This window comes from Sus scrofa, chromosome 8, assembly GCF_054392235.1.
Source record: "Sus scrofa isolate SSC_HxYL_T2T_F1_AM1 chromosome 8, Sscrofa_HxYL_maternal_Yorkshire_Landrace_v2.0, whole genome shotgun sequence".
NCBI lineage: Eukaryota > Metazoa > Chordata > Mammalia > Artiodactyla > Suidae > Sus > Sus scrofa.
In genome coordinates, this window is record NC_139390.1 from 40,295,607 (window position 1) to 40,321,962 (window position 26,356).

The 26,356-nt window shown below is 44.0% G+C and overlaps 2 protein-coding genes across 11 annotated transcripts in view; both read right to left on the reverse strand.

Moving 5' to 3' along the window:
* The window catches only part of LNX1 (ligand of numb-protein X 1), a 136,149-nt gene extending 129,321 nt beyond the window's left edge, over positions 1–6,828 (reverse strand). For 5 of the 7 annotated variants that reach the window (XM_084972048.1, XM_084972047.1, XM_021101224.2 and 2 more), the window contains exon 1: positions 6,700–6,828. The gene's annotated coding sequence lies outside the window, so the exon portion shown is untranslated. The remainder of the gene's footprint in view (positions 1–6,699) is intronic. The other 2 variants (XR_014812457.1, XM_084972045.1) reach the window with 1 other exon arrangement.
* Positions 6,700–26,356, reverse strand: part of LOC146400437 (uncharacterized) — a 70,844-nt gene continuing 51,187 nt past the window's right edge. Inside the window, exons 3-5 of one of the 4 annotated variants that reach the window (XM_084972070.1) lie at positions 21,469–21,596; positions 10,654–10,702; positions 6,710–6,826 (exon numbers count right to left, since the gene is read on the reverse strand). In XM_084972070.1, the coding sequence (XP_084828196.1) occupies positions 21,501–21,596 (96 nt within the window). In that variant the 3' untranslated portion in view covers positions 6,710–6,826; positions 10,654–10,702; positions 21,469–21,500. Of the gene's footprint in view, positions 6,827–10,653; positions 10,703–17,617; positions 17,815–21,468; positions 21,597–24,030; positions 24,116–26,356 lie in introns of those variants that run through there. The other 3 variants (XM_084972072.1, XM_084972074.1, XM_084972071.1) reach the window with 3 other exon arrangements.

Below are 26,356 nucleotides of genomic sequence, written 5' to 3' on the forward strand. Positions count from 1 at the left end.
GTTAAGTCCACACGTTTCAAGTCACCTATTAGTGACGCAAAGAAATGTTCCTGCTTAATTGGGACAGGGCCTGACCACTGTCAGAAGTATATTGTCAATCCACCAGGTCAAGGAGCGAGGCTGCCTACAATAGGAGGAAAAATTCTGTTAGAAGGGCAGATACCGAAGGGCAGGGGCGAAGCGAACAGGAATAAAACGATGATCACAGAAACCACAAATCTCAAAGTTGGAGATTTGGTCTCCCCTCTGCCTGAATTTCAGGAATCCCTTCTATTTCTTCCTTTTTAGAATATAATATAAAACAGGATAAATTATTACTATTTAATGAGTGGTTCACTAAGTACAAGATAGTATGCTGGGTACGTTATGTTTATTTTCTCATTTCATCTTTAGAATGATCCTTAGAGATAGGTGATATAATCTTTATTTTGCAGATGAGCAGTACATGTTGAGAAGTACACAAGTCTTCTCATTCATTCATTCGTTCATCATTCAGTCAGTCAGTCAGTCAATCAGCAAACATGTACCAGGGATTAAATTTACCAGAAAATATCACCTTCAATGACAGGGAACTCAGTGCCCCAAATGACAACCTATTGGATTTTTGGAAAACTCTAGTTCTTAGAAAGTTCTTCCTAATACTGATCTGAAATCTGTCTCCGGGTAACCAAGCCATAGGTCACTGTGGTGTCCCCATGTCCCCTTAGAACAAAATGAGATAAGAGTCAATGGTGAATGTAAGAAGTTTACAGGGAGAAACCAACATTTTCTGCTTCTGATTTCAGCTTAGGGCAGTTTTAGCGCTTTGCAATTTATATGGCCTTCCTGTAAACCTCCAATCTTTGGAGATAATAGATGGTTAAATCCTCTGAACCCAGAAAGAGGGAGGTAGCCTTCCTTCCAAAGGGTTTTGAAAAGCTCTCAATACTTTGGAGGCCCTATCAGAGGACCATAAATTTGCCACCCACATAAAAGCGAGTCTGTGTGATGCCAGCGCACACACATCAGGAGTTGCTATGTACCATCAGGAAGTCCTTGGATGCTGAGGCAGTGAGGAGGCCACATTTCAGAGCCTCCCTCATAGGTGGCCTCTTGTAGCATCTTACAGAATGGTTTTTTAAGTAGTCAGAATCCTTGCAGGCCCAAGTTTCTTCACTTGAAGGGAAGAATTCAAATCTAAAAAGGAGACCCTGGGAGCCAGGAAGCCAGGAATCACTCCTCAGGGAAAACCCACTGTTTATTTACATCACAGAATCCTACCGCCCACAGTTCTGCAAAGGACCAGGCCTTTCCACTGGCAGCTCCTCTACCCTGGAACTCCAAGATAAACAAGATATTGGGGTGAGGGAGGGCTGGGCTGGGAGTTTGGGGTCAGTTGATGCAAAGTATTACACATAGGATGCATAAACAACAAGGTCCCACTGTACAGCCCAGGGAACTATATTCAATATTCTGAGATAAACCATAACAGAAAAGAATATCAAAAAGAAAGTATATTTATATATGTATAACTGAATTACTTAGCTGTACAGCAGAAATTAACACATTATAAATCAACTGTTTCAATTTAAAAAAATACACCAAGTCAAAATAAAATGCCACGAGATGATTTTTGTTACCAAGTTTTCCTTCTAAGCTTTTGGGAGCCTTTTAGGAAATCTGATTTTTTTTTTTCCTTTCTTTTTTTAGGGCTGCACCCACAGCATATGGAAGTTCCCAGGGTCTGGGTTGAATTGGAGCTGCATCTGTTGGCCTATACCTCAGCCACAGCAATGTGGGATCTGAACCACATCTGCGACCTACACTGCAGCTCACGGCAATGCTGGATCCTTAACCCACTGAGCAAGACCAGGGATTGAACCTGTGTCCTCATGGATACTAGTCTGATTTGTTTCTGCTGCACCACAATGGGAACTCCAGGAAATCTGTTTTGCTCGGAGAGTTTTTGGTCAACTCATACTATTTCTGCCATTATTATATCCAAACTGTAGCCTAATCTAAGAAGTCTAGCTGCATCCGATAATCATTGTTTCCTATAATAATACTTGATTTAACATTTATTGAGCGCTTACTATATACCAGGCACTATACATGAAACCATTTCAGTTCTTCCTCACAGCGGCACTGGGTTTGGTAAGTTTTCTGTTTTCCAGATGATGAAACTGAGGCAAAAGAGATGTTATGTTACTTATGTAGCTAAATAATTACGTGGCAGAACTGGGTCTCAAACCCAGGTCTGACAGATTCTACCCCCTATGCCTTCTTCTCAAGAAAATTATACTAGTAAAAGCTGATGTTGTACCAGGGACTCTCCTAAGCACTGTACACATTTCAACTCCTTTCAGCTTCATCATAAGCCTATTTTACAGCCGAGGTAGAGTCAGGTTAAATAATCCATCCCAGGTCATGTGGCTGGTATAAGGTGGAGCTGGGATTTTTATTTGTTTGTTTGTTTGTTTTTCTTTTTAGGGCCACACCTGCAGCATATGGAAGTTCCCAGGCTAGGGGTTCAATCAGAGCTGCAGCTGCTGGCCTACACCACAGCCACAGCAATGCCAGATCCAAGCCAAATGTGTGCCCTACGCCACAGCTTGTGGCAATGCCAGCTCCTTAACCCACTGAGCAAGGCCAGGGATCCAAACTGCATTCTCATAGACACTGTGTTGGGTTCTTCACCTGCTGAGCCATAATAGGAAGTCCCTGAAGCTGGGTTTTGAACCCGGGGAGTCTTGTGCAGAGATCAGACCACTGTTCTCACACTGTCACGTTGTACTACCTTTAGTGCAATAACTAAGGCTAATATTTCCTAGTGAAGCATTGCCTACTCCCCTGCAGTCAACCTGCACTACTCACCTAGGGGTGCAGCCCACCCCGCCTCTGTTAAGGGGCCCTGGGGGTAAGAAATACACCATGTTAGCATCCCCTTTGGGGGGAAAGCTAAACATAGAAATAGGTGGGGAAGTTGAGGTGCTTCCCCAGTCTCCCCTAAGTAACACATCAGTTGCTTTAAGATTATGAGCCCCTGGCCTCCATCTACTAGGCTGTTACCTTGCTCTTGAATGATGAAAAGGTGCTTTAATCTTTTCGGGATGGGGTGAGATCTGAAGAAGATGCCAGGGTCCTGGGAACATGCCTGCTCTCAGAACGTGCCTGGTTCAAGGTCATTGTAGGGCATAGGAGAGTCCATTAGGGACAATCACAGCCAAAAGACCCACGAACGTGCCTGCTCTCAGACAATGGCTCAAGGTCATCATAGGGCATAGGACAGCCCATCAGGGGACAATCACAGCCAAAGGACCCATGAGTCCCCCTTCCTTAGGCCAGGACCAGCTCTAAGCCACCTGCTTCCTCCTCCTTCTGGGGCCATGGCCCTGCAGCGTAGCAGTGAAGGCTGGAGGAGACCAAGGAGACAGCACAGCTGAAAGCAGAGTGGGCCGCCCACCAAGTTAGATTACAGCAAATGACAAGAGGACTTCCCCCAAAGGCCTGCAGAGGACCGCCTTTTGTGGGTCTGTTGTGAGATGAGAGCCTTGAGAAGGGGGAGGGCAGGAGTAACAGCAGTGGCCAGATGCTCCTAAATCCAGACCCATCTGTCCGGCCCATTCAGAGACATAGGTTAAGCCTTCTCCTGCCTCCTGCTGGTTTCCTTTCTCTGAACTGTGGACATTGGTGTTAATTACTTACCATTAATAACCGGAACTAGAACTCATAGGGTTCCTAATAATTGCAACCACATAAGACCTTTTTTTTTCTTTTTCTTCTTCTTTTTTTTTTTTTTGTCTTTTTGTCTTTTTACCATTTTTTTGGGCCGCTCCCACGGCATATGGAGGTTCCCAGGCTAGGGGTGGAATCGGAGCTGGAGCGGCCAGCCTATGCCAGAGCCACAACAATGCGGGATCCGAACCACATCTGCAACCTACATACACCCCAGCTCACGGCAATGCTGGATTCTTAACCCACTGAGCAAGGCCAGGGATCGAACCTGCAACCTTGTGGTTCCTAGTCGGATTCGTTAACCACTGCACCACGACGGGAACTCCAAGAACTTTTGTCTTGATAGGGTCAGACCACTACCTCCTCCAAGCAATCCAGGAAAATGCATTCAAGAAGGATGAATCTAGCTCTGATTTGTACTCACTGAGCACCAGGCACTGGTCACTCAACTCTTTCTACATGCTGCCTCATGTACTTTTCAGGACCAATTTACATTGTTGGGATTATTATCACCTATTTTACGGATGAAGAAAACAGAGGGTCAGAGAAGTAACGCAAGGAAGGATGTAAAAAATGGAAGAGACTATAATCTTCCATTTTTGTAAAATTTGTAATCAGACTTTTTTGCCACCCAACCAAGGCATGGAGTTATTACAACAGGAAGGAAACCGCTATGGGTAATTTAACCCCTTTGGACAAAACTTGTGTACCCATTATCCAAGAGATCAACTGCATTCCGGGTTCCCTGACTCTGAATTCCAGTCTGTAATTTTTCCCCTTTCTTACATTCTTCATTACATAATGTCCACAGCTTTGTTCCTTTAATAACCAGGGACCCTGATATATAGTGATGAAATAATTTTTTAAAAAAAATTGAAGTGTAGTTGATTTACAATGTTGTATTAGGTTCAAGTATACAGCAAAGTGATTCATATATATATATATATAAATAATTCAGATATATATAAATAATTTTTAAGATTCATTTCCCTTATAGTATATTACAAAGTACTGAGTATAGTTCCCTGTGCTCTAAGTAGGTCCTAGTTGATTACCTATTTTATGTATAGTAGCGTGCATGTGTTAATCCCGAACTCCTCATTAATCCCTCCACCTTTCCCTTTTGGTAACAATGTTTTTTTTCTTTTTTTTTTTTAGGGCTGCACCTGCAGCATATAGAACAGGTTGGGGTCGAACTGGAGCTACAGCTGCCAGCCTATGCCACAGCCACAGCAATGCCAGATCTGAGCCACATCTGCGACCTACACCACAGCCCACGGCAACGTTGGATCCTTAACCCCCTGAGCAGGGCGAGGGATTAAACCCGCGTCCTCATGGATACTAGTTGTGTTTGTTACTGCTGAGCCATGACAGGAACTCCCCGTAGGTTTGATTTCTATGTCTATGAGTCTATTTCTGTTTTGTAAAGAAGTTCATTTGTACCATGAAATGATTGGTTTCCCTATCCATTAACTACTCTGCAAAGAACTAATGAACCATGGTCGGACCCGAGGGAAAGCAGTCTTGTGGAGAAGCTGGTGACTTTAAAGACATAATTTTATCCAAAAGACTCAGGAGTTGAGAGATGTTTTTCTCTTCCCCTGCTGACAAGGCTCTGAATCCAGTGAGCACAGCAGTGAGGGACAAGCAGCAGCCACCACTTAAACAGAGGGCTCAAGGGACAAGGACAGACTCAAAGGTCATTTCAAGAGCAACGTCAGCCTCTGAGGAGGAGGAGAAACCAGCAACAAGTGCAGGGCAGAGGCTGAGGGAGAAGCAACAGTCTGAGAGCTCGTTTCAATGTATGCTTTTGGAGAACGGATGAGTACTTTGAATTTCTGGGTGGATAAAGATGAATATTCATGGGAATAGGAATAGTCCTAACAGATGACCCCCTGGCTCACTGAAATCTCAGAAAAATAGTCCACGAAGGAATCCAGAATGAAATGCCGCCCCCTATTTTGACTTTTTTTTAAAAATTTTTCTCCCCCCATTTTCCAGCTCATCCCAGTAGGGAAAAAGGTTTGGAGATGGTTTCATTTCTTCTAACGACCCTATTGAGTGCAGAGTGGGGCACTGCGCTGTCAAGAACAGAAGCAGGAACAGGCTGTATGGTCAGGATTATGAAAACGAAAATGTTTCCTAGAGCTAAAATTACTTGAAAAAGAAACGTCTTGGCAAAGCAATGGCCTTGGCATATTTGCTGTGAAAAGAAATAGAAAGAGGAAAAAAATGGAAGCCTTCAGAAAAACTACACATCAGCCCTGAACTTATATTCTTGTCAACATTGAGGAAAGAATCTTTAACCGAAGGGCAGCAGGCAGTCAAGCCTGGTCTGAATGTAAACAATTCTAATCCAGACTGCAAAGTGGTTTGACAAAGAGTGTTTGACCAAGAGTCTTCAACAAAGAACAAAGGAAACGGTAGACTTTTTTATGGAAGAAAGAGGGAGGAATGCTGGAGTGGAAGGCTTCTCAGGAAGGGCCACAGAATTTACCGGTTGGAGCAACTGATTTTTCAGGAAAAAAAAAGAAGAATTTAAGGTTGTCTCACAGATTTAGATCAAAATTGCCTGTGGCGAGACAAAGGCAGAAAGTAAGGCAAAATAAAGCAAATAAGCACCTCTGAATTCAGGTGGCCTCCCAACCCCTGTTACACCCGGGCTGAACAGGTTTTAAGTTGCTTCCAAAAAAAGTCTCCCCTCCACTTCATTTCAGGGGTTAAAACAGTAATAATCAGTTCAACTTCCCAGACAAGCAGAGGCTGGATTAATGATTAAAAGAAACAAAAAAGGACTCAATATCTGGCTTAGGAGAAATTTCCTGGGCAACCAAATGTCAAAGGCATCTCCTTCTTCTCAAAAGGGCTTTTTCCTCTGGGACAAACACCCCAGGCTTGTATTTTTTCACTCAAATCCCTAGTTCAGATCTGTCAGGGGCCAGTGGTCTAAAGGCCCACAGAGAAAAATGGAGGGTTTCAGCTCACCTTTTTAAGTGTTGCCTATGGCTCTCAAAGCAGCACCAGCCCTGCAGTTCTCACACCTTGTGGGTGAATCCAGCAGCTCCCTGGGCCAACCGAGCAGTGATCAGCGTCCACCTCAGAGTACAGGTGCCTAGAGGAAGGAGGAGGGCATTGGTCGGTGGAGAGCAGGAAATGTGTGACATCACGGGAGCCTCCGCAGGTAAAACATTGCTGGGACCTTAGCTATTGAGACAGTCAGTTGGTCCCGCCCACCTGTCATTTACCTGAATACCTGCGAGCAGGTAGGTGGCGTCTCCGCAGGGACAAATGAATCAGTTAGAGCAATTTGCCCAGTGGAATTTACTTTCTTTGCTGAGCACAGCACGTGTCCAGCCCTGTGGACCGATCTGAATTTACATCCCTGCTTGCTTCCCCAGCCCCCTCCTCCCACCCCCTCCTATTAGCTGCCTACAAGTGAGTTAAAAAGAAAGTTTATTTTTTTTCATTTTAAAACTTTATTTTAAAATTGAAGGGTTTTATTAATTTCAGGTGTACAACAGGTGGTTCAATATTTTTATAGATTATGTTCCGTTTAAAGTTATTACAAAATAATGGCTGTATTTCCCTGTGCTTCCCCCCTCCCCCCCTTTTTTTACTGCACCTGTGACAGGTAGAGGTTCCCGGGCCAGGGATCCAATCCAAGCCACAGCTGTGGCAATGCCAGATTCTTAGTTCACTGCATCACGGCAGGGACTCCTGTACAATGTATCTTTGTTGCTTATTTATTTAAAAAAATTTTTTTTTGTCTTTTTGCCTTTTCTAGGGCCACTCCCGCAGCATATGGAGGTTCCCAGGCTAGGGATCTAATCGGAGCTGTAGCCACCGGCCTACGCCACAGTCACAGCAACAGGATCCAAGCTGTGTCTGTGACCTAGACCACAGCTCATGGCAATGCCGGATTCTTAACCCACTGAACAAGGCCAGGGATTGAACCCTCAACCTCATGGTCTCTAGTCGGATTCATTAACCACTGAGCCACAATGGGAACTCCTGTTGCTTATTTATTATATCCATAGTTGTTTGTATCTCTTAGGCCCTTATCCCTATCTTGCCCCTCCCGCCTTCCCTCTCCCCACTGGTAACCACTAGTTTGTTTTCTATGAGTCTGTTTCTGTTTTGTTACATTCATTTATTTTTTAGATTCCATAGACGTGATAACATAGGAAGTTTAAATACAAAGGCACAGTCATTTAACGAGCATAAAGAGGAAGTATGTGAAGATTGACTGGAAAATATTTGGGATTAATCCCCAAGTGCCTCTCTGATGGCATCCGTTTGAATTCCAGGGTTTGTTTCAATACAATAAATGAGAGGTGACATTTCAAATTCATTTAAAAAAAATCTAAATCGGATGCTTGTCAGTAGTTTCAGAGACAAATTTTCAAATATGTTTCCCCACCCCCTCCCAGCGTTTCATCTCATATTCAGGAGTCTGAAACTTCAGTCACTTCTGGCTCGCTGGCCAGGCAGTTAGAGTCACATGGCAGTTACAGCTCACTGTTGGCCTGCAATTAGGAGCAATTTAAATGATTCAGATTTGGATGATAGTACAGTAATAAGGTGGCATTGTTGGCTGGTTAGAGCCAGGAAGGAGGAGTCAGCCTTATTTCTGTCCCAAGCGTGGTGTGTGACCCTGGATAGGTCATTGTGTTGCTTCAGCTCTTCCAGCAGGAAAAGACTGCAACGCTACAACTCAGCCAGCAACGCAGCGGCAGCTGGGAGCGATTACAACTGACTGTTAAACCCTTTGGCATCTTTCAGAGGATTGTAAACAGCTCCCATCATGGTATGTAAATGCCATGTATATTTCTGTGGCCCTGGTCCAGCATCTCTGTACAATTTATTCAGTCTTTGGAATGGGCTACCTGGGGAAGTTGTGGGTTCTGCCTCCCAGGAGGATGGCCTGCTTGCCCAGAGAGATAGACTCTAGTTTTCTCCCTTGAAGAAAGAAAAAATGTTGACATTCTGATTTTTCCCCCAGTCTGTCTCCCTCTTCTCTTGATACTGGAAATACTATGGAGCCACACATTCTAACACTATTCTTCTTCAGAGGCATTTGGATTGGCTGGTTGGTTGGCGTTTTTTTTTTGGCTGGGGGTGAGGGGTGGTGGAAGAAGGATAACAGGAAGGGGGAGGGGAGGAGGAGGAGGAGAGGAAGGTGTTGATTCCTTTTTCTTGGCCTTGACATTGACTGGGTGCCCGGCGTCATTGGATACCTTGTAAAACAACCAGGGAAGGAAGGACGAGAAATTCTAGTCAAGGGCTTGGGTGCAGAGCAAGCTCTGGAAACTTCACTTACAAAAGAGCTGGCTCTTCTTCTCAGTGCTTCCAGACTAGATGGCCTTCCCCACTTGGGAACAGGGTGCACTTTATTGAGAACTGGAAACTTAAAAAAATTCCTCAGGCATTCCCATTGTGGCCGAGCAGGCTAAAAATCTGACTAGTATCCATGAACATGCTAGTTCGATCCCTGGCCTTGCTCAGTGGGTTAAGGATCCAGCATTGCCATGAGCTGTGGTATAGGTCGTAGATGTGGCTCAGATCTGGCGTTGCTGTGGCTCTGGCGTAGGCCTCAGCTGCAGCTCCAATCTGACCCCTAGCCTGGAAACTTCCAGATGCCACAGGTGCAGCCCTAAAAGGAAAAAAAATTCTCCATTCACATTTTTATTATTATTTTTGTCTGATAGAAACTATGGTAGGCATTACCCCTGTGGCACAGTGGGTTAAGAATCCGACTCGGAGGCTCAGGCTCAGGTCGCTGCGGAGGGGCAGGTTCCATCCCAGGACTGGTCCGGTGGGTTGGGTGGTAGGGGTGGCTTCTCCTTTACTCTCAGACCAAAAAAGACAAAGGCAGCAAAACCTTTTCCTCGCCTGTGTTTCAGGAATAAGTACCACCCACCAGTTTGATATGCAATTGAGAAACATCTGCTAAACAAAGGCTTCTCTGGGGCTGGACTGGGTGTCTCCTGGGACAGGAGGAGGGGCCAGACTGGGTGTCTCCTGGGACAGGAGGAGGGGCCAGACTGGGTGTCCCCTGGGACAGGAGGAGGGGCCAAGTGAGCCGCCAGCCCGCTGAATCATCTAGAAGACCTGCCTACATTTGTCCTGGCAGCCTGCCTTCTGTGTGTGCCAGTCAACTTTGAAGGGCACCTGGTCCCACCTGGCAGGAGGATCACAGACTTAGGGAGGGTGGAGGGGGAACACGATTTCTGGGAAAAGAACTCACAAGAAATGACAGTGCAGAAAGTGTTATCGAAAGCCCTTGAGGCTATGGGGCTTCACTTGATATGTTCACTGCCACACAGCCTTCTGCTCCTGTGGTTGGATGAATAAAAACTGAGAACAAAAATTGAACCAGGAATGGAGCTCACTCCCAGGAATACAGTGTAACAGAACAGAAAAAACTAGATGTGTTCCACACAATAGGCCATTTGACTTGATACTCCTGGATTTAGAATAATCTTTACAAGTTTAAAAGATCAATATGGGCTTCATTATTCCACTAAGGTTGTTGCATTATTATGGAAACAGTATTTCTAAAGGACTGGTGAAAAGATATATGTAATACCCATAAAAACTACCATTGAATAAGTGCTTAGCTGGTATTACCTAGGGTTATAAGGCCCTTTTTTTTTCTTTAGGGCCACACCCTTGGCATAGGTAAGTTCCCAGCCTAGGGGGCAAATCAGAGCTGTAGCTTCTAGCCTACACCACAGCCATAGCCACAGCAACTCAGGATCCTTAACTCACCGAGTGAGGCCAGGGATCGAACCTGAGTCCTCATGGATAATAGTCAGGTTCATTACTGCTGAGCCACAAGGGGAGCTCCTATAAGCACTTTTGACCCCAACCCTGTAAGCTGTTACTCTTTTTGCATATATGGCTGGAAAACCAAGCTCAGAAAGACTGAGTACTTACACGAAGATAGCACAGCCAGCAGGTGGTGGGGTCAGAGCAGTTTCAACAACTGGGAAAAAAAGGGGAAAAGCTTCTGATTTCATGCTCTTTGGGCAACGTCCTGGATTCTAATCAAACGTCTTACCTATCCTCTTTTCAGAAGGAAGTGCCTCGGAGAAGAAGCCCTGGGAAGTGTAGCTTCTGGGAAGGACTGTCTCCAATTGCAAATGAATTTGTAATCTGGTTTATGTACTGAGTATGTAGTTAAGTTACGAATACATATGGATGCATTTATACATACATTTGAGAAAATACACCAGGAAATCCATCATCCCTGGATGCATCCTTGAAATCATCTTTTGGGGATCTGTCAAACCAACCACAAGAAGGGAAGGCCAAAGTGATCAGTTGTAGCTCGGTATGACATCTTTAATGGCTATTTCTCTCTTTAACTTTAACAGTCTATCCCTATAAAATCTGCAGAGTTTATCCAATGGGCCATAAGAACAGATCCACATGCAACTGGATAATGAGATAATGTAAAATTAAATTCCAGTACAACCATTGCCGAGTTAGATGGTTTAGACCACGGTTGGCAAATATTAGACCCACACTACTCTGTTCCCTCCTCCTATATCGCTCTCACTGTCATTGCTAGAAGGCCGTGGCACCCTTGAGCTCAGAGATAACCTTGGAATCTTCAAGATACAAGTCCAAGCACAATAGCAATTTCTATCTCTGGTTTGCGGGTAAGAGGGAGGGATAATCAGGAAAGGAAATGATGGGTGTTAGGTGGTGTCATAAGGCAAGATTTCATGGAGAATGGAACATGAATTGGACCTTGAAGCATTTGGAGAGGGAGTTGAGAAGGGCTGACAAATCCAGGCAGGACAGCAGGTGGAGGCAGGGATGATCACAGCGCATGTGTGTGTTGGAGAGAAACTGTGTAGTGGAGGAGGAGGGGAAAGACAAGGTAATGAAATGTTCATCCTGCTGGGGTGAAGAGGACCCACCCTCTGCTCCATTTAGATGGGTAAGGAGGCAATAGACTGTAGAAAGCCTCAAGGGCTGACTTCTCAGGTCCTCACTTACTGCGGGCTACTTCTGCCATGATGATCGAACAGTGGGAGGAAGGAAGGAAGAAAAGGAGGGAAAGAAAGAGGGAGGGAAGGAAGGAAGAAAGGAAAGGAGGGAAAGAAAAATGGAGGGAGGAAGGAAGAAAAAGAAGAAAGAGGGAAAAAAGGAAGGAAGAAGATAAGAAAGAAGAGAAAAGAAAGAACTGAAGAAAAAAGAGAGGAAGAAAGAAAAGAAAGAAAAAAGGAAAGAAAAATGAGAGAGGGAAAGAGGGAGGGTGGGAGTGAGAGAGGAAGAAAGAGAAAGAAATTCGGCATCTTTGGCATGAGCAATTTATTAAGAATGACAAAATTTTCAGTGTTGGGCTAAACTTCCAGGATATGTCATTTCAGCTACCATGTGATCATCTTACTCTTTGGAAGCAAGCCTCCTTTGCAGTCAGCATATCCTGTAAACTTTGTTCTTTGTGACAGGTGGAACACATTAGAAAGCTCTCTGAACTCAAGGTTGGTCCTATCCTAGTTAGCCAGCCAGTTCACTTGGGCTTTTTGATTCGTCTGGATTCTTTTATGTTTCTTGACAGGGAAATCTATGGGAGGAAAGGAGGCCTGTTGTCAAAGCTCTTTCCTTCTAGATCGCCACAGTGAAGGCTGGCATTCTCAAGGATTCTTCTTGGCAATGAACTGCGGCTAAGACTGTATACCTCAAGATTCATCAGAATTGCTTTGACCCTGTGTGCTTCCTCTTTTTTTTTTAATTGCATATTTGTAGCGTTGTCTAAGATGACTGAATGCCACAACAAAAGGGAACATAGTCTATCTGATTTTAATAAAAGGCCTCTCTCTGGATGACATGGTTTTGCCTTGTGAGAGGGAATTGCCATACACGTGCCATTGTGTTGGCCTCAGTTGCTTTTTTTTTAAAGTAGCTTAGCTCCAAATCTTTTATTTGGTAATTATAAGTACTTAGCATGATGCAAGTAAGCAGCACCCAGAGGGCAATTATGGAAAAGAACAGTAATATTCAGCTGATGGGATAGATACCACGTGGTTCTGTGTATGTGGAAGATATTGCTCTCTCTCACAAGGTTACAACTATTGTGTTGTCTGCTTTGCAGATGAGCTTCTGGGATGGACCTGTGGTTTGGGAACAGACACTTCTCTGCTCCCAAACACTTCTCTGTCCTGATAGACAGTACATCTATCATTGACAATGACATACGTTTTGGGAAGGTTTCCTATGCAGATCTGTGGCCAGCACACTTCTCTTTGACAGAAAAAAAACACAGACTTCACAGATGCCATCTCTGTAACTGTCACAAGACCTATATTCCACAGCTGTGAATATCTTCATGTTTCTATGACTCCATCTTTGGATGAACCAGGTGGGTTATTCAATTTTTTTGGTCATGGTTGTTGCCATTTTGAAGGTTGTCATCTCTTTGTTTCTTTCTTGGTTCCATCATCTATAGTTACTCGAATTGAGCCAATACCATAAGTCAAAGGTGTAAAAATGTCTCTTCTCCTGTTAACTTGTGGGGATCCCTCCACGTCCTTGACCTTCTCAAGTCTAAGGACATTTACCTCCACTCCTCTTAAGCTGCCCATTCTCAGGGCCACCCCTTGGACCTTCTTATCATCCAAAAACTTTCCACGCCATAAAAAGCTGAGGGAGTTCCCTCGTGGCTCAGTGGTTAACGAACCCACCTAGGATCCATGAGGATGCGGGTGGGTTCGATCCCTGGCCTTGCTCAGTGAGTTAAGAATCCGGCGTTGCTGTGACTGTGGTGTAGGTCACAGACATGGCTCAGGTCCCTCATTGCTGTGGCTGTGGTGTAGGCCAGCAACTACAGCTCTGATTTGACCCCTAACCTGGGAACCTCCATATGCCATGGGTGTGGCCCTAATAAGAAAAAAGAAAAGAAGAAAAAAAAAAATCTGAGAAGGCTACTCTGTTCTATGTCTTTTAACCATTCAGATTTTTCACTCTCCTACTCAAAGTATGCCTTCTTCTCTGAATGGACTGTGAACCCTGGTTCTTGACCCCTAGAGGCTGCCCGAGAATATTGCTCCCTAGAGTTTTCATTTCAAGCCTATCAGGCCCAGATCCCACTTCCTTACCCACATCTTCAACTTCCTAATGGTCTGGAGGATCCAGAGCACCAGCCTCCTCCCTTCCTATAAGCACGAGGGTTGGTGCTGCCATCTCTGTTAAGCTCTGCAGTGCCAGCTGCCTCTGTCACTCTCCTCGGCAATGGCAACCCTGGTCCATGCCTCTCCTTTCCACGACCATCCCACCTTCAGTTCCTTTGCTTTGCTGTGCACGCCAGGCCTTTCATGATTGGCCTCTGCCTGCCTAGCAAACCTCATCAACATCTCCGCATCCTTTTCCTCCACAGAATATCAGCACCCCCCCCAAGTCCCTATGCCCTAGTAACACCGTGTTAGAGGGGACAGTTTCCCCACACCCCAATTTCCATGGGAAAGTGGTTTCCAAAGAAAACTCTGATTGTCTTCAGCCCTCACACACTCTGCCCCTGCAAGTCCCTCCCTGGAAAAATGATAAAGAACAACGGGCAAGCTCGGCTTTGTTCTTCCCCTGTCTTGGAAGTGAGCCCCAGTTTTCCTCTGCTGCTCCATGTGCTGAGCGACCCCAGGTGGACTTCTTCTTCTTCTTCTTCTTTTTTTTTTTTTTTGTCTTTTTGCCTTTTCTTGAGCTGCTCCCGCGGCATGTGGAGGTTCCCAGGCTAGGGGTCTAATCAGAGATGTAGCCGCTGGCCTACACCACAGTCACAGTAACGCGGAATCCAAGCCGTGTCTGCAACCTATACCACGGCTCATGGCAACGCTGGATCCTGAACCCACTGAGCAAGGCCAGGGATTGAACCCGAAACCTCATGGTTCCTAGTCGGATTCGTTAACCACTGAGCCACGACAGGAACTCCCCCAGGAGGACTTCTGTTTGAAAAGTTGCCATGTCTAGATCTGCCTGAGCTGGGTGCCTTCAAGCTTTGTTTTCCCTTGTTCTAGGTCTGGTCCTCCAAATTAGCTATTACCATCTTTTTTTCTTTTTGTTTTTTAGGGCCGCGCCCGTGGCACAGGGAAGTTCCCAGGCTAGGGGTTAAATCGGAGCTACAGCTGCTGGCCTACACCACAGCCACAGCAACGCCAGATCCAAGTTGCATCTTCGACCTACACCACAGCTCATGGCAACCCTGGATCCTCAACCCACTGATCGAGGCCAGGGATCGAATTCATATCCTCATGGATGCTAGTTGGGTTTGTTACCACTGAACCACGATGGAAACTCCTAGCTACTACCATTTAAAGAGTGATATTCTGGCTTCCATAATTACCCTTTTGAATTTTTCTCCAATCATCCCCAACTCAGGTGGGAAAGACAGGCACTGTTTATTCCTCTTGGATACTCAATAGAAAACCTGGCTGTGGTCCCCATAATGACCTGTCTCTCCCTGCTAGGCTCCTACCCATCTGGCACCATTCTATTGACCATCGCCAAGACTGACGTCATGCCCCTTTATATATTCTCTTACAGAGTCCTGGTAGGAACCCCATGAGCTCACAGATAAGGAAACCGAGTCTCTGAGTGAGAAACTTGTGCAACATGCCCAGTGGGTTACAGGCATCCCTGAGACTAAGATATTTCCCTCCCTCAGCCTAGGAAACTCTTACTCCACCTTCGAGGCTCAGCTCAAATGCCACTTCCTTTACAGAACCTCCCCCGACTTCCCCAAGCAGACATCCGTGCCTGTGCTGCTTACACTCCCTATCCCAGCAGTTAGGTATTGACTGTGATTTTTTTTTTTTTTTTTTTAGGGTCACACCCACGGCATATGGAAGTTCCCAGGCTAGGGGCTGACTTAGAGCTACAGCTGCTGGCCTACGCCAGAGCCACAGCAACACTGGATCCCAGCCACGTCTTCGACTCACAGCTCACCGCAATGTCAGATCCTTAATCCACTGAGCAAGGCCAGGGATTGAACCGGCATCCTTGTGGATCCTAGTCAGGTTCGTTAACCGCTGAGCCACGAAGGGAACTCCTTGACTGTGAGTTTTTAAAAGACAGTCCGCTCTCTAGACAGCCAGCTAGGGAAATCGACTTTTCATAGACCTTCAGGAGTCAGCCCAGTGACTTCAGTAAACATTAGTTCAGGGAATTAAGATGACAATAAGATAAAGGGAGAAGGAAGGAAGGGGGAATTCCACTGTTAGGTTCAATTTGGAAATATCTCTTCCTATTCCCAGGAGTCTAGGCATATAGATGTGGAGAAGGGAACTAACTTTATTACATTTAATTTTCACAGCAGTGCTACAATCCAGACATTCATTATTCTTTTGCTCAATTATTCCAAAAATGTATGAAATACTGTTAATGTGCTAGTCATTGTCAAGGCTAAGAATCTATTTTCAGGAACTCATCATCCATGGACAAGCAGAGTTAAAGACCAGGGATTAAAGCACAAGGTAGAAATTGCCAGGTACTCACGGAGATGCAGGAAAAAGGAAGGTTTGCTCATTTGATCTCATTTAAAGCCTTCAAGTTGTTAAAACGTCCTGCTTTTGTTGGCCCAGCTAGTAGATGACAGAGCTAATACTGTGGGGCAGGTCCACTTACTTTAGAGCCCTTTAATCGTCCCAGGCTCCACATGACCTGGCCTTGGTCCTTGGCTAAGAAGGGGGCCTTCAGGAATAGGGACCCACGGGATTCTAGATGCTGTGTGTGTCACCCCAGACAACCTGAGGCCCCTTACACCTTTACAACTTTCTACTCACTGCAGACGTGGTCTCAGAGTTTCATGCCCCCAATCAGGATTGGCTGGTACCTGGGAGGAACTGGAAAGAGAACTGTGCTCTCAAGGGACAGTAACATCTATCTACATCTATATCTATCTATATATAAATTCATTGAAGTACAGTTGGTTTACAATGCTCTGTTAATTTCTGCCGTGACATATGTATATATACACACACACATATATTTATATTCTTTCCCACTATGGTTTTTTACAGGATATTGAACAGAGTTCCTTGTGCTATACAATAGAGCCATCCTATACATACTGGCTTGAATCTGCTAATCCCAAATTCCCAGCCCCTCCCTTCCTCGAGCCCCTCCCCTTCAGCAACCACAAGTCTGTTCTTGATGTCTATGAGTTGTTTGTTTTGTAGATGTTGATTTGTGTCATATTTTAGATTCCACATATAAGTGATATCATGTCATATATGTCTTCCTCTGGTTTACTTCACTTAGTATGAGAATCTCCAAGTTCCTCCATGTTGCTGCAAATGGCGTTATTTCATTCTATTTTATGGCTGAGCAATAGTCCGTTGTATAGATGTACCACATCTTCCTTCTTCCTCTGTTGATGGACATTCCTCCCCCCAAACACCTTATGCTTTTTTAGTGTTGTATAATTTAAATCCCATTTAATTCTATTTTTTGTATATTCAGTTCTTGGTGCAAATGACCAAGTGACTGCTTCCTTCACAAACCCTCCATATGCCCGCTGTCTTGAAAGAGGTCTAATAGGGTACTCTGTCTTGGCCTAAGAGTCCAACTTCAGATTTTTCCCCAAGAAAGCTGAAAATTCATAATAACTAGTAACACAGTAACTTATGGACACACACAGACAAGTGTCCCACTAAGGCATGGAGTGGAAAAGGCAAAAGCAGGAGGGGAATTGGGTTTCTGGTCCCCTCGGGGGTAATAAGCACAGAAGAAGCCAACTTTCTAGGTGGGGAAGTGTTTTCCTTCCCAATGAACTTTTGCTTCCATCCAAGTAAAGGCAGGTCCTCAAAAACAGGGATCATTGCCAAGAAGCCCGTAACTTCCATTCTCCTAAGTCAAAGAATATAAGAAAGTGGATACAGATACCAGGTAAACCACTCACCATTAATGTGGAGATAGCTCTTGGTCTGATTCTAACAGTCTCAGCAAAAGGAATTCCGTTTGGTTTCTCTGGAATCATTAGCAGACGAAGATGCTTCTTCTCACCCTGGTCAGTGAACCTGGATGGCTGCCTCTCTTTTTAGCCTCCCTCAGAGCTGAATTCCTCTAGGTACCTGCCACTGATCCACCATGAGGTGCCTGGAGTAAACAAGAGTGCTTCCCAGTGGCTGTGGAGCCACAACCTGGTGGGAGCAGTGGATATGGGCTCTGGGGATGGGGAAGAAGGCATTGCCATGACCAGTCCTGGTAACTCTGGTCCCAGGAGCAGCCTGCTCCTCCCAGTGTCAGCCTGAAAGCTGCACTTCTAGTCGAAGTTAGATTGGCACAGAGTAATGACTACTTTCCCCTCCCACTCTCCTTCACCAGTTATGAGAACGTGGGGCTATCACCATCATGAATCTTTCCCAGAGCCCTCCATTACTGATGGCTCAGCTAATCCTGTACCAGAAATGTTGACTTCAGCTGAAGCCACGGGGCCAAAGTACAGGTGGGACAGCAGGAACTCATTCTTGTTGCGGTCTGAGAAGATGCCTGCATTTTATTACCAAATCCATTCAGCTCAGTTCAATGAACATTGATGGAGAGTCAAGAGCCAGGAGCAGTGTAATTAACCAGCCGGGTAATTGAGGCCCCAGACTTCCAAGTTTCCAGTTTGCTCTGTCTTAATTTGAGGCACTGTCACTATCCGTGCTGGCCATCAGCCTCAGGTGGCTGGGCTGGTCCTTCCAGTTCAGCCTGTCCCCCTGAAGTGGCGTGGTCCAGGTGGCAAGGGAGAGGCTGCCCTACCAGTCCTCTCTCCTACTTTCTCTAAGTTGCCCCAGGACATGGATGGGAAGTGCAGCTTTGACAGGTCGTGCTGCACGTGTACACCCACTGCCACGTTGGGTGACTCTCACTAAAGTGTCTCCCCAGGGTGGCCAGTCCTTCTAGATGATTTGGCTGCACCTGGATCAACACTGATCATGTTCCATCCACCCACCCATACACTCGCAGCTGTGACTGTGGAGTGTGTGTGTGGCAACAAGCCAGGGCTACCGCAGGATACCTATCCTTCAATGTCACGTAGCTATTGGGTTTTGGCATCAGGGACAGCAGTTGCGCTGGGCACGTCCCCCTCATCTCTGCCCCTAGGGGATGCTGCACACACCAACTCCTTTGAACGTGAAGTTGGGAGAAGATCTGTGAGGTTCATGGTCTACCCTCCCCACCCACCCCCGTCTTAAGGTGGCATCTTTTCTGGAATAAAGGAACCAGGACCCACAGGCCAGGGGTCACCAACAGGACAGTTCCAGGTGACAGTCACCTCAAAGCCAAATGCTCAAATCTGATTGCCATTATTTGTAAGAGATTTCCCTCTTACAAATCTCCCCATGTGGTAGAATCTGTGTACCACCCACTCTCCTCACCCCTGCTTAAGTGGCTGATGTCCTTAGCACCGTCCTCCCCTGGAAGTGAGCACATGACACTTCATAAGAAAGCAAACATGGATCCCCCCTGGAAAGCCTTAGAATTCTGCTGGTGTGATGGAAAGAAGCACGGAATGAGAAAGAGTAACCAGGGTCCGACAGTGCGTGTGCCCAAAGAAACAGAAATGAAGTTACCCTCTGTGGGGACACAAGGATGATCTGAATATAACATGTGGGCTCTGCTGTCTGTGATGGGGGGTGCGTCATGGGGGGGGGTCTGGATCTTGTGAAAAACAGATGCCAGGATGAGATCAAACACATAAGTACTGGGAGTTCCTGTTGTATCTCAGTGGGTTACGAACCCAACTAGTATCTACGGGGATGAAGGTTTGATCCTTGGCCTCGCTCAGTGGTTAAGGTCCTGGCATTGCCATGAGCTGTAGTGTAGGTCGAAGACATGGCTCGGATCTGGCCTTGCCGTGACTGTGGTATAGGGCAGCAGCTGCAGTTCTGATTCGACCCCTAGCCTGGGAACCTCCATATGCCATGGGTGCAGCCCTAAAAAAGCAATTGAAACAACAACAACAGCAAAAATCTAAACCATGTAAGGACTTAATTAGGAAGAGAGCTGTGTGAGCAGCAGTGGGACAGGAACTGAGAAAGGTTGGGAAAGCACATGGAAAAGCTTCATCTTGTCTTTGTTGAATGAATGAATGAATGAACAAAGTATAGTTTAGAAAAGGAAGGAGAAAAGGAACATTTGGGTACAAAATGATGTTAATCAGTAGACTTGCTCTTATGTTATAGGCAGATGAGATGTTCTCCTGGAATCCACCATGGGGCTGTACTGGGTGTTTACGCCTGACATCTGAGTGCTCAGGTCTATTCTGATTGATTGATGCCTGTGCAGTACTGATTGTTAAATATTCTGAAAATCATCCCTAGATACACGGATTAACAAATTGCCTGGAATATTTGGTGATGGTTTCACAAATGCAAAATAATTTATTTCCGATGGCCATTCCATGGTAATACATACATTAACATCATATATATTAACAATTCTTATTGTGGTGGAGACGAAACAAGGGGAGCCGCCCAAACCCATCTGTTGTTCTGTGAATCTGATGGAAGATGATGCATTAAATTGAAGCGATGTCCCTGCCAAGTTTCTAATGAGCTGTTGATTTTTTCTCCACTCTCCCTAAGAAAGAATGTATGCTACTCACCCCCACCCCCACTACCCCACTGAAAATGTACCAGTAACTAATGCGGGTGGACTTCTTCCTGTTCTCTGTCACAAGCACAGGACGTCATCCTTAAATCAGAAACTGCTTGAAGAAAAAATAAACTGAGACCGAATGAAATGTGACTTTTCATTAAAGTTTTTATCCTCACAACATGCTGAAGGAATGGAGATATCTGGGGCAAATGGATGAAATGTCTAGACTTAAAAGTCAGGTGGACTGGAAGCAGAACTGGCAGAGCCCATTGGGAGGTGGGAGCATGGCGACAGGGAGAAGCAAAAGAAAGGAACTCAAGAAGCCCCAGAGATGGTACTAAGGACTTGGAACTCATGGTGGTGGTGGTGGTATTGAGGTTCAAATCTAATTATATCTCCAAAGGGGGTGTAAGGGGTGATATCTGGTATCTGGGGTGTACTTAGACTAGCTGGATTTTTTTTTTTTTGCTGGTTTTTTTTTTGTTGTTTTTTTTTCGTCTTTTTAGGGCTGCACCCATGGTATATGGGAGTTTCCAGGCTAGTGGTCAAATCGGAGCTGCAGCTGCCAGCCTACACCACAGCCACAGCAACTCGGGGTCCGAGCCCCATCTACAACCTACACACAGCTCATGGCAATGCTGGATCCTTAACCCACTGAGCAAGGCCAGGACTCAAACCCATGTCCTCATGGATACTAGTCAGGTTCATTACCACTGAACCATGATGGGAACTCCTGGATTCGTTGTTTCTTATAACCAGAAATGAATTTTGAATATCAGTCCAAAGTCAGAGATCAATGCCTCTGTCTTTCCATATACTCCCAAGACTGAAAATCTGTGCTCATGTCTGGGATGGGACTGAACCTCTTGGATGGGGATGAGAGGTCACAGGTCACCTCTTCCAAGAAAAGAGAGATTCAGGAGCAGGAAACTGGGAAAGATGATGCTCTGGATGTATGGAGTTCTGAGCGAAGTGACATGCTTTCTAATGTGCATTAAACTCCCCTTCTTGATTAATGGAGCAGCTCCTCTTCTGGCATAGGGCACAACCTCTCTTTCTCTCAGGGTTCTAGTCGTTGCTTCTCTCCTGCATGGCAATGGCTTCAGCCACCCACTGGAACACACACTGTCACCAACCCTGAGTCTGCACTGTCTCTCTGCTCACCTTTGGGAATGGCCTCTTTTTGCAAACTGTTTTCAATGACCGGATTTGACAATGGCAGCTGTTTCCTGCCCAGACTGATACAGTTGCCCGAAGTCACATATAGCTCTCTTCTTTCCTTTGTATAATGTCTGCAGAAAAAAAAAATAGCTAAAAATCCCTGCCTTCTTTTGTGGTAGGCAAAGACAGAAATGAGCTTAGGGCTGGGCAGCTGAAAACTCAAGGAATTTAGACTGGGGCTACCCCTCCTCAGAGACTGATTGAAATTGTGAAAATTAGGAAAAAGAAAAAGTGTAAAAAATAAATCAAACTAATCATAAAAAAATTGGAGTGAAGAAATAGAATTAAATATATCCACAATCATACTAAATGAAGCACAATGGCAGTTCTTCTACACTCCATCAAAATGGTGCACCCTCACCCAAGTCACCAATGACGCCCTGTTGCCAGATCTATGATGATTGTCAGTCCTAATCTACTACTTTCCCTTTTACTCCATTCCAGCCACTCTGGCTTCTTTGTTTTTCCACACACACAGAAAGCATACCTCCACCCTACAACTTGGTGTTGGCTGTTCTTCCTGCTTGAATATGCTTCCTTCGTATATCCACATGGCTGGCTCCCTCCCTCCTTTGACTCAAAGTCACCTTCTCAACAGAGCCTATCCTGACCACTCTGTTTATAACTGCAACCTCCCTGCTCTTGTACTCCCAACCCTATATACTCCGCTCAACTTTCACTGTTTTCCACATCATTTATCATTTCTAATATTTTATGTTAATTGCTTATTTATTATGTGTACTATTTATTGTCTGTCTCCTCCCATAAAATTTCTCGAGATCAGGGATCTTCATTTTATACACCAATTGCTCAAAATACGATCCAAGACATAGTAGGTTCTCAATAAATATTTGCTGAATAGATAAATAGCAGAGACTTTCACACAAAATTTAACTAAATGCTGTCAATGCAATGAAACAAGGGCAGGAAAAGAGACAAGTGCAAAAATATAAAGTAGAATTCTGAAGTAGAATTTGAATATCAGCAAAGGTAACATTTAAGTTTAAAATCATTAAACAGGATTTTTTTTTAAAAAAGAATATTCTATTATAAGAGACCTTTATTTAATAAGGAAAAGATAACAGTCATAATCCACTTTGCTTCAAACACACCAAAGTATGCATCAAACATTAAACATCTAACTATAAACCAAACACTTTTAGAAATATAACAACAACTTGATTTTTACAAAATACAATCCTGGTGGATAACTTTGGGATGTCATTAGAATGACCTTGGAAATGTGCACACAAAATCAGACAAGACAGAAGAGACAAGCAAAATTAATGGGAGGTAATTTAATGATCTCTAAGAGTTGTCAAAAGGATCTAAAAATAATTGAGAATAGAATCAAATAATAAAAAAATGAATAGACTGTAAACAAGTGCTAAAACAACTTCTCTCTCTTAACAACTCCTGGTTGGTTGGCATACTCATCAGAGAATTAAGGGAAAATCCAGGCTCACTGTAAGACTTGGAGTTCCCAGTAGCTTTGCATAGCGAAATTTTCCAGGCTAGCTAATGGGCTGTGACTAGAACTTGTAAAGCATAACTTCTCCCATATTCTAGTAGGAAAGAGTCAGAGACCACCCAGATACAAAGGGATGGAAGAGTAGCTTCTACCTCATCATGGGATGTGTCAAATTCATACGGAAGAGCAGATAGGATGAGAATTGTGGTGTGGTTGCCATTTTGGAAAGTACAATCTACTACATCAGATACTTGGAACACTTCAAAAGAAATTTTAATATGTTATCTTTATAATTTACAGTGCAGTTAAACATGTTTAATTAAATACATTAAATTATAAAACTATCCTAAGAAGGGACTTTTTTTTTTTTTTTTTTTTTTTTGTCTTTTTAGCTGTTTCTTGGGCCGCTCCCGCAGCATATGGAGGTTCCCAGGCTAGGGGTCCAATCGGAGGTGTAGCCACTGGCCTACGCCAGAGCAGAGCCACAGCAACGCGGGATCCGAGCCGCATCTGCAACCTACACCACGGCTCACGGCAAAGCCGGATCGTTAACCCACTGAGCAAGGGCAGGGACCAAACCTGCAACCTTATGGTTCCTAGTCGGATTTGTTAACCACTGCGCCACGACAGGAACTCCAAGAAGGGACTATTTTTTGCTAGGTTTATAAGTGAAATAATAATGTTTGTAAGTTAAACTTAAAATTTAGGTAAGTGGCTTCCTCTTAGAATATTAAAAAATCAGAGAGAACATCACTCACACCCTAAGAAAAAGTAGAATGATCTATACAATCATAACTCTTCTGGCATCCATTAGAGAGTAGAGGTTGTAGGGCAACCAACTAGCCTGAAATCGAAGAGAAAATAGGAACCTCCAAGGGAAAAATAGGAGTTCTAGCTAATTTGAAGTAGAGCAGGGGAAGAAGACAGATCCACCATAAAAGCAGCTAAGAAAAATTCCTCTAAATTTCTAAAGTCAAGTTTGAATATCATGAGAGTATAGAAATGCTAGAAGTCACAGAAAAAAGTGCTCTTACCCACTCACAGGCTCTTTTCCACAGACCTCATGAAAAATACTGGGCAGAGTAGAAGGTGGGAGAAAGCCTTCCTCATGGTTCAGGCCTATGGAAGGAAGATAGGAAAGATCAGACTGACTTCTCATCAGAAACTAACAAAGCCTGTCTATGGAGGGACATCTTTAAGGTGCTGGAAGGGAAAAACTGTCAACCCCAAATTCAATACCCAGTGGCAGAGTCTTTCAAATATGAAGGGAAATTGAGACTTTTCAGATAAACAAAGAACGAGATCATTTATTACTAATAGATATGAACTACAGGAAATCTTTTTCTTTTTCTTTTTCTTTTTGGTCTTTTTAGGGCTTCACCCTCAGCATATGGAAGTTCCCAGGCTAGTGGTTGAATCAGAGCTGCAGTCACTGGCTTACACCACAGCCACAGCAATGCCAGATTTGAGGCATGTCTGTAAACTACACTGCTGCTCATGGCAATGCCAGATCCTTAATCCACTGAGCAAGGCCAGGGATCGAACATGCATCCTCATGGATACTAGTTGGGTTCTTCACTGCTGAGCCACAGTGAAAACTCCTGAACTACAGGAAATCTTAAACGGATTTCTTTAGGCAGAAGGAATATGATATGAAAGAGAAACTAAGATTTACACAAAAATTGTAAAAATGAATAGACTGTGGAACTCAGAACACTAAACATTATTTTGGGAGCACATCTATAATCCAGTCTGATTACACAGGCTACTTAATTTACCTGAACTTCCCTGAAGGAAATCTAGCCTTCTAAAGTATAATAAGAATGGTGATTTATATACTATTTTGGGGGAAAAGTTAACTTAGGAAGAAAGAGATTGAGACGTTTATTAAAGGGCAAGTAAATTTTAATTTGTGTGGTCAAAAGTAAAAAATAAGTAATGAAGATAAGACAAATTCAAGGAAGTAAAATAAACACTGAAAAATCTAAAGAGTAAAAGGATTACATTTTAAAATCTATCATGTTAAAAATTTAAAACTTAAAAGAAAATAGTTCCAAATATTCATGAGATGAGGGTTTGATCCCTGGCCTCGCTCAGTGGGTTAAGGATCTAGCGATGCTGTGAGCTGTGGTGTAGGTCACAGATGTGGTCAGATCCCACATTGCTGTGGCTGTGGTGTACGCTGGCGGCTACAGCTTCAATTTGACCCCTAGCCTGTACTTCCACATGACACAGGTGTGGCCCTAAAAAAAGAAAGAAAGAAAGAAAGAAAGAAAATGGTTCCAGGAGCTCTCTGTGGCACAGTGGGTTAGGATCTGGTGTTGTCACTGCAGTGGCTCAGGTTGCTGCTGTGGCATGGGTTTGATCCCCGGGCCAGGAAATTCCACATGCTCTGGGGATGGCCAAAAGAAGAAAAAAGGAAAGGAAAATGGTTCCAGGATAATATTTTGACACAAAAGCCATCCTCAAAAACACCAAAAAACATATATTAACCCAAGATATCTCTTTGGACTGTATTTGACCATTCTGTAGAAAGAAAGACAAGGACATAGATGAACTGACTAATTCTTTTTTTTATGTAACTATTAATTATATTTGGTATGTGCTGATTTTTCTTCTAAGTACTTTATGAATATTTAAAAATTTAATCCTCACAAGGACCCTATGAGGTAGATACTATTATTACTTACTTACAAATGTGGTCAAGGTCACGTGGTAAATTCAAGTTTTGAAAAGAGACAAATTTTCCCTGAAGTCTTTGCTTTTAACCTCTGTGCCACTCTACTTCCCAACACAATAACTGAAAAAAACCTACATTTCAGATATAGAGAATTTTCATTACTTTTATATATCTGAAGAACATTTATAAAGACTGATTATGTAGCTGTCTACAAAGAAAATGTTAGCAAATTCAAAAAATAAATATTTTGTAGGTTATATAATCTGATCCTAATGCAATGAATAAGAAAAAAAATTAAAAGATGACCAAAAATTGTCTGCTTGAAAATTAAGAAAAACTTAGAAAATATTTGGCTCAAAGGAGAAATCAAAAGGGAAGTTACTGTGTGAGAGATGCAAATGGGCAGGCAAGGAGGTTCTGTCACTTGATTTTTGTTTGTTTGTTTTGGATACATCAGCAGTACGTGAAAGTTCCTGGGCCGGGGATCAAACCCACACCAACACCACAACACCAGATCCTTACCTGTTGTGTCACAAGGGAACTCATTATTATTATTTTTCTTGAAAGCTATAAAAAGGAAAACTTTATAACATTCCGTAAGACACTGTGAAATCGCACCAGAAAAATATTATAGCCAAAAGACCTTTCTTGTGAAAGAATGAAGATGAGAAGAAACCAAA